The sequence below is a fragment of the Gymnogyps californianus genome, chromosome 1, assembly GCF_018139145.2.
Source record: "Gymnogyps californianus isolate 813 chromosome 1, ASM1813914v2, whole genome shotgun sequence".
In the NCBI taxonomy this organism is placed as follows: domain Eukaryota; kingdom Metazoa; phylum Chordata; class Aves; order Accipitriformes; family Cathartidae; genus Gymnogyps; species Gymnogyps californianus.
The window spans coordinates 211,802,415-211,822,194 of record NC_059471.1 but is presented as its reverse complement, the minus strand read 5'-3'; the positions used below and the strand labels follow the sequence as shown (position 1 = coordinate 211,822,194).

The 19,780-nt window shown below is 44.6% G+C and overlaps 1 protein-coding gene across 2 annotated transcripts in view; it reads left to right on the top strand.

The window, feature by feature from the left end:
* Nucleotides 1–19,780, top strand: part of CAMK1D (calcium/calmodulin dependent protein kinase ID) — a 230,884-nt gene that overhangs the window by 132,237 nt on the left and 78,867 nt on the right. For both annotated transcript variants that reach the window (XM_050900482.1, XM_050900475.1), the window contains exon 3: nt 10,072–10,146. In XM_050900482.1, coding sequence (XP_050756439.1) covers nt 10,072–10,146 — 75 coding nt within the window. The remainder of the gene's footprint in view (nt 1–10,071; nt 10,147–19,780) is intronic.

Below are 19,780 nucleotides of genomic sequence, written 5' to 3'. Positions count from 1 at the left end.
GGCTGCTGCCAACAACTAAAAGATGGTTCACTGTTTTTGGCTGAGATAAATCCTTGCAGCCACTACTTTTATCTTTTTCACCTTTAATGATTAATTCATCATTAATATTTGTTTTGATGTGTTTCAAATTAAACAGTCTGGAGGTTTTTGCTCAAGCTTTACAAGCCTTTTTGAACGCTGCCAATTGGGATCCACTGCTTGGAAACCGTCGTTCTGATGGCTTGGTCTGCTTCTCGTGGAAATCAGAGATACTCCTGAAATCAGGGATGGCACTGACACGAGGATATTCCTGTTGCCTTAAATGGGCTGCAGGTCCTACTGTAGGAATCCAAGCATTCCAGAAGGTTATTTGGTCCTAGTCTTCCTGCTGGAGCTGTGAGTTATTGTAATAGAAGACCCAGAACTTGAATTTGTTTTTCTTTAAAGGCTACTGAGCAGCCTTCACATGAAAGTGCTTGAGACAAATGGGCACAAGGTCGGCACCTAACTCCAGGTGTGCAATCTAGGAATCCCTCATTTTTATTCTTGAAGTGCCTATATTCATTTTTTACGTTTGTGTGGGATTATAAAGTTCCACCGGTGCCTAGCAAAAACCCATGTACCTGTGCCGGAGAGGTTCAGCCTTTGTCTGAGCTATGTTGTGATCTGGATACAAGGCAGAACAGAGCATAATCTCAGCCTGTGTCCCGGGGAAGCAATGAGGCTGTGGGCTCACTCGTTGCACGCTTAATGGACCCAGCAGCATGCCTGGCACAACAGCTGGAGTTAGCTATCGTTTCAGAAATGGACAGGATGCTGCCTCCAGCATCCTTTTTGCACCATGCCTGAGGCCTAGAAAGTACCTCCAGGAGGAAGATACATATGCTTTGGGCCTGAAGAGGTTCATACATCTCTCTTCCCTTCCCAGGAGGGAACCAAACTATTTTTTAAGATGAGCAAACAGTCCCCCCTTCTTCAAGCTGCACTACTGTGCAGAGTGGTGCAGGAAGGCATGCGACCACGCAGGCTGCAAATGCCCCTGGCAGTGAGGGAGCCAGACCAGTCTCTGCTCACAGCATCTGGAGAAATTACAAATGAAGAGAAGGATCACACTGCTAGGAAGTATAACACAAGGTAGGGTATGGATCAGAAATTGCAAGGTGTACGTGGGTAGGTTTTGTCACAGCCAGTTAGTGTTACAGCTGCTTAACTACACAACTCAGGTTTCCAGTTGTGAAATGTCTCCAACTTGACGTTATCCCCATGAAATCTCATAAGAATATTTTATGAACATGGTACGTAAGGCTGGCATTCGCAATAGAAGACATGCAATGCTGGGGAAGGAAGGCCATTGAAATCGTTGGGAGGATTTCTGGTCTTCACCCTCGAGTAACAGGAGATCACAGAGATGATGGGTAGGATCTGAAAGATGAAGTGGAGAGAGGTCAAGTTGTATAAGCATGAGACAAGGTCTCCTGGCACCTCCCCATCCTTTCTCTGCCATGTGGTAGGTTACACCCCCATGTAAGCCCCAGAGGAGGCAGCTGCATTGATAGCAGAATCACTCAGCATCTTGTTAGGACACCAGCTCAGGACAAATCCCATCCTGGCTCATTTCTTTGCACATAGAAAATTACATGCCAAATTGAGGTGTTAAATCCTGAAATAACTAAACTGGCAACAAATGTTAATTTTAAAATCATGACCACCTTCTAAGGCTAATAGAAGTAGGTCTTTTGGTGGGCATCTGTCTCTCCCAAATTTTGGCTGCCCCTGCTTCCTTTGAACACCTGCTCTGAGCCACTTGCCGCTTGCTCCCAGCACTGGGGCTTTTTATCACAGTCTTCAGTCACAGCTGAGGGAAGGTGTATGAAGTGATTCATCCCTCCACGTTTGCCTTTGTGTCCCATCTTCTAGGGCATCCAGGGTCTTTCTCTTCTAGCCAGTTTTCCAAAGCAGACAGGACTGTATGATGATGTTTCCTATCCGCTCCAATTGACCTGACAGAAGCATAGAAATCTTAAAGGTATTAGTAAAGACACTAATTTCCTTCATGTGTTGTGAGCCGTCTGTAGTTTGGAGACCACACGTGACCCCAAAGTTCAACTCCTTGGCCTTCCAGCCACAGAGATTTAGGTAATCTGGCTAGGCAATCAACATATGGGCACTGAACCATCTGGCTTTGAGCTGGAATTAGCTCTCCCTTGCCCAGTCATTAGATCAAGCAAGGCCAGATGGGCAACATGGGTGGGAACAAAAGGTATCATGGTGGTAGGAGATCAGAGGTCAAAACCGCCGTCTGGCCAGGATACATAGCACCATTTCTATCTTTCTGCTCATAAATAAGAGTTCTCTTTCATTTTTAATGCAAGGGAATATTCAATACTGAATCCAGTAAACCTCCTCCAGCTCTTTGCAATAAGCAAATTAAGGATGTAACTTCAAAAAAACAGCAATCTAAATGCAGTAGGAGAGAAAAAGCAGATGTTTTGGCTTTGCAAACTCTGTAGAGCCACCTTCGCTACGAGCAACTGACATCTGCCTGGTTTTGTTCACATCTCTGCTCTGTGTCTAGTTGAGGTTTCACTAACTTTCACATTATTTGCATGTGTGTTTGTGAGTGAGAGAGAGGGAGACTGCTGATCTGAGATGGTGGAGACCAAAGCCCTTTCTGTAGCCGCAGAAGCTGTCACCACAGCAATACCACGTACTGGCTGGCTGCTGGGGGGAGGAACAGTGTGTGGGATATGAAGTAGTAGAAATGAATCTCAGTGCCATTAAACCTTCCACCTTTCTTCTAAAGCTGTCTCCAAAGATGTCCATTTCAGGGGAGGTGAATGGTGACATGAATCTAGTAGCCTTTTATTTATCATGGGCTGCCAAACCCTCGGACATACTAAACCAAGGGTACTATCCCCATGTTGGCATGAGCGTTTTTAAATTTATGATCTTCCAACCTGGAACTTCACTTTTGTGTGCAAAAGAAAATAAAATCAACCAACGTCCTTTTTTTCCCTCTGCAAACTTTACTGCAAGCAGCCCCAACCTATGCAGTTCAAGCTTGCTTCTTGTGAACTGCTTGGGGCCACCTCTCGTGGCTGCTTGGAGTGATTGTACAGTGCTGTCAGTAGACTATTTGCTGACTATGCGATGGTGGTATAAAAGGCATTCCTGTTGAGTGGCCTGAAATCATCAAGGAGACAAAAGGTTTCGATCTGAGATATAAAATCCCACAAGATAGTTTGTGCCCTGTTTGAGGGGGAAAGGTCTGCCATAAAGTCAACTTTTACAAGATACAAGATATCAGAGAGTCGATGGATGAGAAAGACCTGATAAATACCAACTGTGCAAAAAAAAAAAAGCTTGAGCTGGAGTTTACATTTCTTCTTTTCACACCAGCAAGTCCATGTGGGAGGGAAACCTGGACGATGGGAGAAGTGTCATGCTGAACTCTGCTCACACAAATATCAGTGAAGCTATATGGGGAATATCCATCTGTAAAATACTCATCCTGGAGGATGTTTGGGGGCTACAGGATAAGAAGGGGAGGGGGTAGAGTTAGAGATATGGTACCTCACATCATTCATGTCTGGTTGATTTTCAAAGGTCCGAATTATAAGAGGCCTTGCATCAAGGTAAGACACTGCAAGTCCCATGGACAGCATCAGTATTTGAAGGGTTTTCCAGAACAGAAGCGGTGGGCAGAGCTCTACTGCAGCCAGCCAGCCATTTCCAGGACAGCCATTGGTTTCCTTCCCTGTACCAACCCTTGCCATCTCTTAGCTTAGAGGGTTCCCCTCTTAGCAGACTTGTCACGTTTTCCCCTTGGGAGCAGGCTGGTTTGTTCCCATGAGTTCTCACATCATTACAAGCCATCCTGAAGATTTTTTTGGTAGTTTTCTTTCATGTGGAAAGCAATCTGATATGATCATTCTGTGTGAATATGTGCAAGACTATCCTAATATCTGTTGAAATTATTGACTCGTTTCAACCGAATAAGACAGCTGAGCAGAGGTAAGTTTCTAGTGTTCTCCAGAGCAGAAGCTGTGATTTAAACACTTCCCTTGGCCAGCTAGTGAATTCATCAAACCCAGTAACCCCCATGCTGCTGGCAAAACTCTCTGCAGGGCATATGTGGAAATAATGGAACATTTATTCGCAAAGACATTTGGTTACTCAAAGCTACAAATCCTTACAGACTCAGGCTTTGTTAGTTCTGGCTTTCACAAAATTATTTGTGCTTTCTTGTGGCATTTTATCCGTGACACGTGCTGTTCATGGAGGTGCAGCATTAAATGTCATGTCTTGCAAATGTAACACTCTGACTTGGAAAGAGTTGTTATGGAGGGAACCTGCCCTACTTAAATGGCTCTCATGTTTGCCCAGGGTTTTTGTACAGTATTCTTCTAACTGATCCTAGTTTTCGGTGTTAAATATGATAGATGTTAATATAAGTGATTCAATCATAGTTTACAGCATGCCTTTGCAGCTGGGGTATTTAACATGCTCTCCTGGCAGCTCGGCAGCCAAAGCAACAGCAAAATCTGGGTCCTCTGCTTTTATCTGTGCAGAGTGCTACCCCTCTAATGAACTATCTGTGGCAATATGCAACGAGTTTACTTTCAGCTCTTTGGCCTCTGGGATGGTCAGGAGCCAGCAGAGATGTACAGGAAGCTCAGTCATTAAAGGATTTAATTTCCCTTATTGTACATCAACTTCCATATTTTAATCCTTTGCTTCTTAAAAGCAATCTCCAGCCAAAGCCCATGGAATATGTTGGGTTTTGGGGGGGGTTTTTGGTGAATGTTGAGGTGAGTTTTGCCCATTAGGGCTAGTTCTGGACCTATGGAGCTTGTGCCCTTCTGGTGGCAATGAGTAGGACGTGGCAACTCTGTGCTAGCCAGTGGCGAGGGTGGATTTTAGCATCACTGGAGTGCCATGCCACATACTCATCCCTACTTCAACACCACAGCACAACGCTCTTGTGCAACGATTCCACAGCAAGCAAAGGGGACCAGTCTGTGCTTGGGGCTCTGCAGCAGATCAGACGCTCTCCCGTCAGCCCTTGTTTGCACAGCTGCCATGCTCGGAAAAGTCACCCGAAGTCATTGGTTGCCCAGTGCAGTTTGCTCCTTTAAGTCTTGACTAGCAGTTTGCTCATACATTAAAATATTGCTCAGGTGCAGCATTGCCTCCATTCATTTGTGCTGTCGACACCTTTGTAACAGCGCATGGGCAGAATCATAGACCTGAAAGGCTGGAGGGGAAACTTGATCATTTTGCATGGTTGCATCAAGCCTTGTGGCTCGTGTCTGCCTGCGGCACGGCATCCAAACCAGTGCTGCTCTGAAAACAGTGAATCCGTCCTTTCTTTTCATAGTTTCTTACCGGGATTAATCACTCTTCATGGTTTTTTGTATGCTTAAATTTCCCTGATTCTCACTTCTAGATTTATTTTCCTCTTCTTTGTCCCCTGGATTGCAGCATCTCATGGACCTTGTAAGGGTGAAGAGTCCTGAGTGAATTGGTTAAAGTATTAGCCTCTCTTTATTTGTATTCTTATTTCTAGACATCTTCTTTCTGTTGAATGGCCTCAGAATATTCCTGGAAATGAACAAAGCACCAGTGGCCAGAGGTGGCACCTGCCCTTCATGTCACAGATGGGGGGATTTGCAGGGACACATCAGGGTGTGGGAGATGCGAGCAGCACCTGGGGTTTGCCAGGAAGGAGGGAGAGCGTCAGGGAAAACACCAAGTGTGATGAAGGGGAGGTTAAAAGGGTGGTAAGGGAGATTTCGTTAGCTGGATGTTTCCTTGTTTATAACAATTTACGTAATCTGATCTAATTTGCTTTAACCAAGCCCATGTTTTGATGTTCACTTTCAGGGCTTTTTTTCTTTCTTTGGAAACAATGGGAACTGCTGTCACCCCAGTCCATGTCCATGTCCCCTCTGCTACAGCCATAATGTTGCACCATCACGTACCGCAACAACATTGATGTGTTGCTTTGCGCAGAGTTAATCCAGGGCAGGTTTATTTGTTCCAGCATGGGAGCCACACGTTGGGAAGGGGGTAAGCTGGAGAGGGGGGACAGAGGGAAGAAAAAGGCTGCAGAGAAGTGGGGTTAAGATCCTCTCACCAAGATGGGAAGGAGAAGGGATTGGAATAATACGGCCCATTGGTTAAGATAATACTCTGGGGTTGGGAGATCTGGTTTCTTGGCCCCCTCTGCTCCCTCCTCTCATGTGATTACAGGAAAACTTCTAACTTTTCTGCATGCCACTTCTCCTTTTGTAAAATGAGAGCAGCACCTTTTAAAAAAATTAATCCTGGCAGGTCTTGAGGAGATCAGATAGTCCGGTGAGTATTTCTGCTAAGTGAGATCACCAGTGGGGCTGCGTGGAGATATTTGAAGGCTTAGCAGAATGAATCCTCTGAACCTTTGAGATTCACTCGCTGCTTCCAGAGGGAGATAAAAGTGAAGTTAATTAAGCCATTCCCAAATCCCTCCTGATCCATGACCATCAAGTAGCTGCCACTGCACAGGGCTTTCCTCGGCTCTCGATGTACCCGAGCATCTGTGCAAGCCAGTTGAGCTGTTACCCGTATATCTGGCATCACTGATCTGCTCGCAGAAGAGTGGGACAAACTTGTCCCAATCCCTGTTGGCCTTTGTGGTATCAACAAAATGCTGTGATGACACCGCACCCGATTTCCCGAACCCCGGGGTGTTATTGTAATGAATAGTATCCAGCCTTGAAGGGTTAATTATTGTGTATCAGGGCTGTAAGCAATTGCTCACCCGTGCTTGAAAGTGCAGAAAGGAGCGTGCTAATTTCTGCGGGTGGGGCGAACGGCAGAGGAGCGGGTGGCTGCTGCTGGCTGCGGTGACCTCTGATGGGAAGCCCATGGCTGCTCTGGTCCGGCTTCAGCAACACAACCTGCAACTTGATCTAAACCGTAGGTTTCTCCCCAAGTGATTTCTGTCGATTTTTTTTTAAATTTTGAATTCCATTTTCCTTTAAATAGCTTGTCATTTGAGAGTCCATCTGAGTAGAGAAAAGCTGTGTGGGACAAGCTGCTTCGTTTGCAGGCGTGCAATGTGCACTTCACCAGGAATATTATGCACTGCGTAACTCCGTGATTAAGGCCTTGCTGGTCTTGCGGAGGCTGAGAGAAAGTGGAAAAAAGTGCCTCCTTCCCATCTCAGCAAGCCCCTCGAGTGCAGCGGCCACCAGCAGTTGGGGCGGCTGGTGAGCGCAGGCATCACCTCCCAAAGGGACATCCTCTTCCAAATACCCTCGTCCCTCTGGGGGTGGCTCCCTTTGTACTTAGGGGATGATTCAGCTTCTGCTGCTGCCTTCTTCCAGATTACACTTTATATTCGCTGTCTCCCTGAATCCCACGTGCTCACGTCCTGCATCTGATTTCAAAGAGGGGCAGATTGCTCAATCCAGAGGACCCCGCAGTGGTAGGACTAGACCCTTTCTCCCCAATTCGCTTTAGAACTGAGCAAATTTATCTGCCTTCAGAGAGCCTAGCGGTGCAGTGCCCATTTGGTTTGCAAATCAGAAAGGGGAGAGGGTCTTGTGGCAACCCTCAGTGTGCAGCGTTGCGTGTCTGATGAGCTCTTTTCTGGCCTCTGCCTCCCTGGCTGTTCGTCTTTGTGGGTAAGCCGCCCGTTAGCCACGTGTGTGACAGTTAGGTGTTGCTGGCAGCTGTCTCAGAGGGGGTTAGGTTGGTTTGGAGAACCTCTGAGGTTCTCAAAAATAGAAATGCAAAGCATTAATGTGTGCATGGTAGAAAACGTACTGCAGACTAAGTTGGAGACTTTAAACAGATAACACCATGGCAGATTATTTGTATTAAAACTGCCTTGATCATGATGATAGGAGATACACAAATGAGCATGTGAATGTGCATGTGCATAACAGAAAATGGATAAATACATATAATAATTTTCATTAAAAGTGACTAATTGCTTGAAATGTCATTTGTAGTGTACCTTCAACTAACTTAAACAAGGCAAAACCACCCTTGTCCTAACTGTAACCCTTAAGGGACCAGGCACTAGACCTGCACAACAAAATAAATGTTTCCAAACATGTGCTGTGTAAAGCCAAGTGGGTGCTGTATTGGTTTCCTGTGGTCAATATTAAGAACTTAATTTATGATGCAGTCTACCTGGAAATTTTGCTAAACTATCATGGGATTTTCCAGATATTTATGTTGAGTGAGGAACCTACTCATGTATTTGTTGCCCTGACATCCTGTAGTGCGTTATGTTTGAGTTCACTTATTGTTGATGTTACATTTCCTGTGTGTGAAGGTCCTTATATGAATGCAGCTTTTGATGACTGATTATGGGCGTAAATTCAGGTCAGTCATAATCTTTCCAGTGAATTCAAAGGAAATTGGATTAGTCTACGTTCTTACAGGAAAGATCCTGCCGGGCTGTCGTGATTTAACCCCAGTCAGCAGCCAAGCACTACACAGCCGCTCCCTCACTCCCCCCCAGCTCCCAGTGGGATGGGGGCGAGAATCAGGAAAGAAGCTAGAACTCGTGGGTTGAGATAAGAGCAGTTTAATAACTAAAGTAAAATATAATACTAACAATAATAATAATGAAATATAATAATAATAGTAGTAATGAAAAGGAATATAACAAAAAAAGAGGGGGAAAAAAAGGAAAAAAAAACAAACCAGTGATGCACAAAGCAATTGCTCACCACCCACTGACAGATGCCAGAGCCGTGATCCACGCCTCCTGGCCAACTCCCCCCAGTTTATACACTGGGCATGACGTTCCATGGTATGGAATATCCCTTTGGCTAGTTCGGGTCAGCTGCCCCGGCTGTGCTCCCTCCCAGCTTCTTGCACACCTGCTTGCTGGCAGAGCATGGGAAACTGAAAAGTCCTTGACTTAAGATAAGTGCTACTTAGCAACAACTAAAACATCAGCGTGTTATCAACATCATTCTCACACTAAATGCAAAACCCAGCACTGTACCAGCTGCTAAGAAGAGAGTTAACTCTGTCCCAGCTGAAACCAGGACACGGGCGCAGGGGACCTTCTGCTCTCAGTATCTTCACGCAGACATTAGGGCACTTGGGACTATTGAGGACGAGGTCCTGACACATGATTAAGCATCTTAATTAAGCTACTTGAACCTTGAAACATTTGAGTTTTGCATTTGCTGACAATGCAGTTTTACTTTCTTTCTGAACGTGTCCATCTGTTGTTTAACGAGTGGTCTCCACTTAGCGTTTCCCAGCTTTCTCTTGCTCTTAAAATGATTATCTGCAATTGGTGTAATCAATATTCTGCCCCTGGAGTTGTACGGGTAGTCTCTTTAGGGTTTGCACAAGTTAGATGTATCCTTTGGAAATTATTTGTAAGCATTTAAGGAGCAAACTCAGAGAGGCATTGCTCTAGTAGTTAATTAGATGTATGCCTGTAGAGATGATTTTTCTATTTAAAGCTAGCATTTTGACAAGAGGCTTAGTGGGAATGATCGGTGGGAATGGCGAGGGTGTAGAAAACCCATGAAGATGCTTGGAGCCATTGCACAGAAAGCGCACGGTGCTTAATAACACTGCAGGGAAATTCGGGCATCCAGACCAGGTGTGACATCGGAGCAGGGCAAATTTGGTGGGAAGGAGCGTGGGGCTGTCGTACGGCTGCTGCCTACCTGTGTCAGCTTCTGTGCGGGGGCAAATCCCTGCCTTCTCCCTGCCAGCCCGCACCCTGCCTCCATCACTCCCTCTCGCACCCTGCTTTGCTGCTGAGACTTTAACCTCCAACCAACCATCTTCATTCATCTGACACGGGAACTGTAAACCTCTAATGCCCCAGAAACTTAACTCTTAAACATTTTGGCTTTAGAGAGGATTGAAGGAATTTTCTGTGAGTAATAACAGTATTCTGGGCTGTGAAGCACTCCTGACTGTTTACTTCCGTCAAAATCATATTTTATGATGTTGAATAAAGCACTGACAAGTAGTGTCTAACTAAAAACAGCTTTACATTTTGCAGCCACTTAAAAAAATAAAAATCACTGTTTCATCTTATCTTATCTTGTGGTTTTTCAGGATCAAGCATGAAAATATAGTTGCCCTGGAAGACATCTATGAGAGTCCGAACCATTTATATCTGGTCATGCAATTGTAAGTACTGAACCTAATGAAGTTTTGGTGTCAAAATTGCCAACTCTTCTTGTTCTGGTTTTATTCTTTAACCCAAAAGATGAGACACATGAGAGGTATTTGTCTTGCCTGCTACAGTCTACAAAATCTCCGGCAGCTGGTTAAAAACGAATCTCCAGGTGTGATGGGCTGGGTTGTTGTGAAATTGGGAACTAAGGTGTTTTGTGAATAGTCTCACCCACATCAAACCAGAGTGAAGAGGAGATGTTAAAGGGATCAGAACTGGTTCCGTACGTATGGAATTGCCACGGTTTAGTTCTCTGTGACTCAACAGATACCTGCTCTGTACTGAGCAAGAGGTGACCCGAGATGCCACCATGTGCATGGGTACATGGGTGCTGGATTTGCAAGAAAACGTCGTCCTTGTCTCAGCAGCAGCGGTAGCTCATACCATCGTTCCTTGACACATCTCTCTCACCAGAACCCCTCTTCTTCCCCATTTTCCCCCTCTGAGCCTGAGAAGATCAGGATCCCATCAGGTACACGATACACTGTGGCTGACCTGGTCCTCTCATCACATCCACGTAGCAGGGAGGAGGGAATTCACAGGCTTTTTTTTTCCTCTTTCTGAAATGAATTAAAAAGAACATGACTTGAAGTTAAAATTTCCTCTTACCAACTCTAGTCTCTCTCTTTTTCAATTTTGAGGTCACCTCAAACAAGAGCAGAGCAGACAGACAGAGCAGAGGGATAAATCACAACTGGGAAGAGCCAGGTGTGCCATAGGGAAGCCTGGAGCATCTGATAGAGGCAGTTCTGGGGTTAAATACCCCACGGGAAGCCCCTAGGGACTATGCTGGTCCCTTGTCTGTTGGTAACATCCAGGCATGGAGATGTCCTTAGAAGCTGTTCTGCTGGCAGTGTAGGAAGAATAGCGCCCTGTACATTTTGAATCTGTTTTTGTAGCCCGACATTTCAGCCCAGAGTGCTGCAAAAGGACTTGCACCAGAACTTCAGTGTTGTACAAATTCCAACAAACCAGCTGGGTTGTAGGAAGTACTAATTTTGTGATCAGCTGATTTACAAATCCTTATTTTTGTTCAATCTCTTTAGAACAAAATAAATCAATATTACTCCTACTTATTATTAGCTTGTTTAATGTAGTGTAACACTCACTTTTCTAAATTTCTTACATCCAGATCATTGGATTATCTGAAATGTAGGTCTGTAATCATAGGTGACACTGAATATATATTAGTATAAATTTCTACTTGCTCACAGTTCAACACTTACTAGGGAATTATCCTTTCTGTTATAGCTGTATTTGTAAAGCCAGCCAACTAAGTTTCCAAGGGCCATCCAAGCATTTAGCTATTCCAGAGGGACACAGCTTCACTGATGCCCACCAGGGTGAGATGCCCAGCTTAAGTCAGCAGCTGGGAACCCATCCACAGCGTTCAGGGTGGCAGCTCTGAGCACTCCCCAGCCCCGATGAAGAGCTGTGCCTTGTGTTACGAGGTAGACCAAGACATCCCGCGTACAAATGCATTGAACTGAATCTGCCAGGGAGCGGGATCGATGCTTTTTATCATTCCTATTAAGAAAAAGAAGAAAAAATCCTCAAAAACTACAGGGCTGTTTTATTTGAATATAGGCACACACTTGAACGCAATCAAGTGACAGCGCTGTAACAAACTCCCACTCACACAGAGAGCCCATGTGATGAAGCTCGTGTGTGTGCATGCTCTTAATCTGCCTCAGCTATGGGGTACAACACGTCAGCTTAAGCTTATTTTATTAAAGTCATTTGATGTTGTGCCAAGCCGTTGCTGTTAGCCCTCCTTGCTGCTGTGAATCAGACAAGGCCATGTTGTCCTCTGCTCTGCACAGAGTATTTCCAGGGAATAACCTTTCTGCGCTTTCCTGGAAAAGGGTTATGTTATCCCAAGGTGGAGAGGCCAGGTGGATGGCCAGGTACTCACCCTCATCGCTGTGGACCTTGCATTAAGGATGGTGCAACCTCTGCACTGCCTCTGAATTTTCATCAATAGTTGGGATTGGGATCGATTGGCATCAACAGTTGGGCGGCAACTCCGCAAAGTCCAGAAGACTCAAAATCAGTCCTGGATGCCTCCTTTCCCAGTTTCCATCTGGGAGAAGGCATGTACGGATAATCTCTTGTTTCCAAGGTAACACCAACTTGTTGATACAATAGCTGTGAACTATTGCACGGCATGAGGTATCTATTTGTTTACGTCTCTGCCCTATTTATTATTAGATTCCTTGTGGGTTTTTTAGCTTCTCACTTTTGTGTATTTATCCTAAACAAGACAACAGTTACCTACATTTAAAACTGGCATTTGATATGAAGTAGAAGGGGTTCTGATCAAGCAGCTGTCCGGAAGCAGCATTTAGATTAAAAAAAAGGGGGGTGGGGTAAAATTAGGGCCACTCAAAGATCAGTATCATGGGCACAACAAATCTCAAATCCATATGACCTTCTCCCTGGCTCATTGCTCGCTAAGTGGGCACTAACTAATGTTTCCCAAGGGAGATTTTTTGTTGCATGGACAGCATTTTCATTACCAGCCTTTAGAGCACTCCTTGCAATGTTGTGGAAAATCCACATCACAGCCCCTGAGCATCTCGCAGCACCTCTGTGGGAGAAGGCTTTTGGAGGTAGACTGAGCCTCCCTGTTTATGTTTGCCCTTTGTTACATCTACTTTTACTTGAAAGCCATGCTTGTTAGCAGGCCATCTTAAAAGATAAATATTGCACCTCATTTATTGTGTCAAAGGTATGGGCAAGCACAGGTGTCAGTGTCTGTGCTGGAGTTGGTAGGAAGGGAGGTGAAGAGGCGGCTGTCCGTGTCTACTTGACGCTTAATTTATTCCTGCCAGTCCCTCTGGGAGCTCTTCCCAGGGTTATGTAGCTGTTGGTGAATCTGTCCTGTGTGTTTCCTGGCACATTCTTGGGGAAATCAGATCTCTGGCTTTGGTTTCACCACCTTGTTTTTATGTACATCGTATACAAGCCATCATAAAACTGTTCAAAGTGTCACAATCCTCTTTGTGCAAGGTAGACCAGAAGTCCAGCTTGGAGATCCCCAGCTTTGAAAACTCAGAATTTCATGTGCTGTCTCAAAGCATTAACCTGTTCCGTAGAAATGGCTGGGCCATTTTTTCTTCATTTATTTTCCCAAAATACAGGATATTCCAACCCAGTGACTCTGAGTTTGGCAAGGTTATGGACAACTCCATGCTGTTTTTTGCTCCAAGCAGTATTGCTCAGCTTTGGTATGAGGTGGAGTTGCTGGTGCAGCTGCAAAGCAGAACATAGATGTAGGATAATCGCTGCCTCTCCTATGATGATTCTGCTAAAATTTTGCAGGCACTATAGAAAAGTACTGTAGAGCATTTAGATTTTGTCGTATTTCTATTAGGGTGATGTGCTTTCAAACCAAGAAAACACCTGCTCCTTTCCAAACTTGGATTTCCTATAGTACCGTTAAGACCTACACGGGCAACAAAGACAAACACTAAAATGCTCTGAAAGTTTCATTCCTTCTGGATGCTGGGTGGCATTTCCCTAGAGGATATCGTAGAAGACGGGGAAATAAAGTGCTTTCAGAAGTAAAAGTTTTATTGAACTATGTCTCGGTATGTTAGTAAACTTTGTTAATGAGCAGTTACAGGTTTTTGGTTGCGACTGGTGCCACTTGGCAAGAATTACCCTACTGTATCTTCTAAGCTATCTGCCTCACTTCACCTTGTCAGTATAGGAAAATATCCTGATAACCTATTGTCGTTAGTATTGTCAGATACTAATATTTCATTTGCATAATCAGCATCTTTGGATATCAGTGATTCATTTTCTGCATGCTGGAAAATCACGCATAATAATGGATTTACATAAACACGTCTTTTCCGTCTGAGCATTACGGGACCGTTTGCAAATGCTGTTTCTGAACGTGCTGCCTGGGCAGGTCAGAGCAGATTCCCAAAGCTCGACTCTGACTTCATCCGTATTGTTCACCTGCATCGAAGTGTGAAGCAGCGAATTTGGTTTCCCGCAGATTTGTGTGCACCCTGCACTAGTCAAAGCTGCAGGAGCTGGGGCTGTTGCCTCTCCGAAAGGATATGGGGCCACGTTAAAAATCAATGAAGACATTAATTTCCTTGTTCTCCTTTATTCATCCATATTTACTTAAAATATGTAGGAACTTAATATTTTTGCTATCTCTACTCTTCTGTCAAATTCGGTTGAAGTTCACGCAATGGGGCAGAAGTTACTAAGGGCTGGCAAACTGGGATGGAGAGCCATTGCCTCACTGCCTTTCGAAAACAGGCTAAAAATAGGGCTAAAAGGCATGCACCTCCAAAACTTATGGAATTCATCTGCCTGTCCCAGGGCAGGATATGCTGCCTATACCGGCCGATCAGCCTTAGCAGATGTTTTTGTAACCTGTTGTTAAAAATCTCCAGTCGCATGCTCCCCAGGGAATCAACACCATTGCTTAATGTCCTTACAGGTACGGAGCATTTCCTAATAACTAAGTCTTCCAGGCTGCAATTTTAACCTGTTATGCTGGAAGTCTTATTTCTTTAATTCCTCCTGAAGGTAATGAGACTGTCCAAATGGGGAAAGATTACAGGGGCAGGCCCTGGAAAGCATGTAGCTAGGTAAGTAATGATCGAACTTGAACCTCTGAGTTTCTCCGCACTTTTTTTCCACAGTCAAAAATAGTGCCTAATCCAGAGGAATTCCTATTAATACCAGGATCTAGTTAAAGAAAGTGAAAACCCTATCGCCAGCCTGGTATGGCTTTCCACCTCTTTGGGGGTCTGTGCTCCCAAAGAGTGAGTCTGATCTGCTTGGTAGGAGGGCTGCTTTACCCTGATCCTGTCAGCTGGTGTTTCTGGTTCTCCAAGGAAACCAGAGTATTTCCCCTGCGTGAGATCTTTTGAGGCTTTGACGTCTCTGCTGAGAACAAGCTTTTAGGGTGAGCAGCCCAGTTCAGCCAACCTCGAAATGCTTCTCCCTACCTTTGCAAAAAAACCCAGCCCAAACGGAGTCTAAAACACTGACCTTGGGGTTTTTCCAGCTTGGCATCTTAACTCTGCTGAATTATTCAGATGATTTCCATCACAGAAAAGCCAAGATGACGGGGGCTCCTTCCTGCCGGGCGCAAGTCACGCATCGAGGAGAGCCCTGCCCAGAAGTTTGCAGACTCAGAGTCCCAGTGTCCCATTCCTGCTGCTTATCAGCTCTCCCCCGCCACACGCAAGCTCCTTATAACCCTGCTTGGCAGGCAGCTCAAACAGGCAGGTACCTACCTGTGATAAAATCTGCAGAAGCTTTTATTATTACTGGAACTACGCTGCTTGTGATTTTGCCTTTCACCTGTATGTTTTGCAAATAAGTAAGCGGAGTGCTAAGCCGTGATTAAGTCCTGAATTCCCTTTGTTTTTTGAAAGCCCAATGCCTAAGTGCGCTCCGAGAGCAGCCGACCATGAACGCGGTGTGCAAGTGACATTTCAATGAAAACATTCAGCCTCCGAGAAAAACAACAGACAATGGAGGGAAGTGCCGTGTTTGCCAGGTTCCTTAAGGAGTCTAGCAAGGATGCACTGTGTTACAAAACAGCGATACACACCCCAAGCTGCTATCACATCAGGATGCTAATTAAAGCAAAACATAGATCTGCTGCACTGCATTCCTTAGGTGGGATTTATTCCCATACTTGGTTTTTCTGTGCCTGTAAAGCATTATGCAAAAGACAGAAGGAAATATCTCTGCATTCACAATGGGATGTATATGAATGATAAAAGCAAGCTGGGTTCTTTAGCAGCAGAAAATACTTATGTCCAGGCATCTGAGAGAAGCCCCTCAGCATCACCTTTTTCTGCAGATGGTGTGTTTATTATCATTATTAGTAATAACAGTAATGGTAACAGGAGAAACACCACCAGTAATGAAGAACACTGGAGCTGATGACCATGGGCCAGGGGATTCAGTTTGTTTCATGGTACAGGATGGGAGATCAGCTGCACACCCAGAGACTCTGCTCTTCTTTATTTCCAATACTCCTGGCTTTGATGAGGTGTCTCAAAAGGGCTAGCCCAAATTAGTGTCCAGCACACATTGAAAATACACTTGGTCTATGTCAAAAGCCTTGGATCCCATGCTTCCTGCACCTCCTCATGCTGCACAGGAATAAGATGTGTGGGAGCTGTATGTGGCAGATGGATCTCATGGGGTTTATGGGCTAGGACACTTAGTGGATGGGCCAGGGAAAGACCTGTTCCCAATTTCTGGTCAAGCGAATATACATGAATTTTATATTAATCAGTTATTGGATAAATTGTTCGCTTGGGTTTTGGGGTTTTTTTGAGCAAATGCTACTTAAGAACTATAGCACCAGGAAGGCTGATGCATGTCTGGGCGTGCCAGAGAGGAGCCTGTGAGGTGCCAAGAGAGCTTTGCTTGGACTTTGACACAGCTGAGCAGAGACTTACAGGCTCTACTTAGGCGAGACTTCATTTCCTCACAGCTTGTGGAGAGAAACATCAGTGATTTGGGCAAAGCAGCCTTCGTGAGTCTGCAGTGGAACAAGAAATGGTACTAACTACATCCTGTGGTTGAAAAAAGTCTTTTGCTGTTTCTATGGACAAGAGTTTTTTGAACTGGGGGAGGGTGCTATAGAAGGCACAGCTCTCCAGGGATGGATCCAGGTGGTGAAAGTGGAAAGCAAAGTGGGACAGCAGCAATAGGACTGAGCTTGTGTGACATGACTGGGAGCATCAGACCATGATCGTGGGAGAAGCGCTCAGGAAAATGAATCCTGGGCCCATCACAGCCTTCAGTGTGGACATATTGCAGACGTGGGCCCAAACTGCAGGGCTGGGATGTTAGATTTTGAAATTGCCCTTATTATTCAGGCATGTGCAATACAGGTTTCGGTTCCAGCCTGTTTCTAGTGCTTAATGCAGTCAGAGCATGGTCTATCAGTATAGCTCAAAAAAAAGATATCTTAAAAAAAAAATCACTCCTTATCAAAATCTTTGAAGGTGTATTGACTGAACAACACAGGCCACCCTGTTAAAAGGTTAAAGGAGTTAAACTCACTGTACTTTAGTACGTTCCCACTAGAGCTTTGCAAGCTGCTGACCACATAATAAACTGACCCCTGGCATCATGCCCCTGGGAACTGGGTAGTAGCTATTAATCCAGCATCAATTTCACATCTTTTTCTTTGGGGGAAAAAAGATTATTACATCAGTTGTGTTACGCTGGTGAGTGTTCAATACGAAGAAGTATGTCCCCTTTTCCAGTGGCTGAGAGGTTATAAACAGACTAGGAAAGATTCATGTTGGGGTGGAGATCAGGGCATGGGCAGATTTGTTGGTGACAGATTAATAGACCACAGAGTGATCACCAAGATGACTTTTATACACCTGTAATTGCGTAGATTGTGTATGATCCTGAAAGTGTGAATGTGCTCATTGGATGGTCCTAGCTGCCCTTAGCACTTTAGTTTTTCTTCTTCTTTTTTCTGGCTATGGCAGGACTTTTGGTAGCTCTTACCCTCCATGTCCCCTCTGAACACAGCACCTTCTCCCGGGAACGGCACTGAACAGCAGCCCTGTTGCTTCTCTGTGCTGTTTTATGTGTAAGGGCTTCAGTTGTGGCTAGGAGCAGGCGTTTTAGAGTCCATGGGCATCAGTCCAGCCTTCCTACAGCAACACAGGAATGGTGAGAATCTCCGTCTTGGGGACTATAAAAGACTTTCTCGTGATGATTTCCAAAACCACTTATAGGCAGTCACCTTCAACAGATGTAGGCGATTGTCAACATCCTTGCTCCAAAGCTTGCACTCGTCATTGTCAGCTTAGTCTGAAGTGTCCCAGTATGGACTCATTAGCAAGGCAACACTGAGGGGTTTTTTTTCAATCAAAGAGCTATGCTACATCTGATGGAGAGTGATTTTTTTTTCCCTGTAGCCTTGGGAATAAAGAGATAATGGAGAAACATTTCCACATTTTCATTGAACAGACAGCATTATAACGTTGTTTGCTTTTACAGAAATGTGAACAGTTCAGATGAAAATGAATTTTTTCTCTAAGATATCTGTTGTTGTGAAGCTGCTGTTGTTTGGCCAAAACAAGAAGTTTGGCCAAGATTCCAAATAAACCTTGTTCTAATGTATTATTCTTTAAAGTTACAGAAAGATTTGAAGGTCTCATAAATCAGACAAGCATATCTGATTATTTTCTTATACTGGCGAGTACAGTAAACAAGTACTTCCTGAGGGCTATTTGATGTAATGTCCAGTCCCCAGCAAGGGCCGGTACCAAATCCTTAGGGTGAGAGTATGTGCCTTGATTGGTTTTTTACAGCAATAAATTTTGGCAGCATCAACTTGAGTTTCTTCCTTCAGCCCACCAGCAGTTCCCTCACTAACTCCTCCGTTAGGGCTCCCTGTTGCAGCTGGGCACAGGGGTGTACGTGCCATATTGTATAGCTTGGTCTGGTATAGGCAATTTATGGGGCAGCAACATATATCTGCCAGTAATCCTGTATAATATCACTGCTTCCCTGAGAGCAGGAGTGAGGCCTTTCTCTCCGAACAGCAGGCAGGTGGCTATTTAGAGCCCTAGCAATTTCCTCTCCATTTTGTTGGCTTTGGATAACCATCTCCTTCCCCTCATGCTTTGCCCAGAACTTTCATTGCTGGTTACTCGATGTTCGCGTAGTCACTGAATGAGTCTTTTACATTTAGTTCTGCATCTCAGTACCTGGTAATTTACACTCTGGTGCACTGAAATCAATTAAATAGCAGGCGTTTAATTCAGGAGGAAGGGGCTTTGCAGCAAGGCAGATAATAAATGTTAAATCCATATATGCCACAGTATGAGAATTCATTATGATACGGTAGGATCCCTCTCAGGCACGACGTGGAAGCATTCCGATTAAATGGTTACACTCATTTAAACAGAAAAGGACTTTCAAAACAACCTGGAAAGCTTTGAAGTGAAATACCACAGCATTAAAGCAAGATGCAAAATTAACATTGGCGTTCACAAGTCCGTTCTTTTACATGGTGAAACCATTATTAAAAGTTGGTTTTCCCTCTTGAGTTTTCTTCTGGAGGAAAGTTGTACAGACTGTGGTGAAGGGGACAGCAGTAGGCTCACGAGTGTTACGTGTCAGTGTGTACCAGAAGACAGTTAATGATTTTGTGGCAAAAAAATAGGCTCAATTTCCCAAGCATGCTCATATCTCAGCTCCAACCTCGGTTCTAGGTAGTATAGTCAGGTAGGTTACTCTGGACAAGAGTCTGTAAGCAACTCCAGAGTCAGCACTGGGCTAACTTGCAGTTATATTTGTATGGTATTATCCAGAGGCTCTGTGGACAACTCCTAGAAGAAGAACCCATTAAGCAAGGTGATGATGAAGCATTATCATCCCATTCATATTCACACTGAAAGAAAAGATCTCTTGCTTTACATTTTGTCTGGTACTTGCCCCAAAAATTCTACATAGGGCATATTTTTAAAGCCAGGGAGATTCATGTAGTTTTCTGTGGGCTGGGGGTCAGGGCCCTAAATAGGATTGTGTAAAATCTAGAATTTTTAATGGAAATACAGGTTG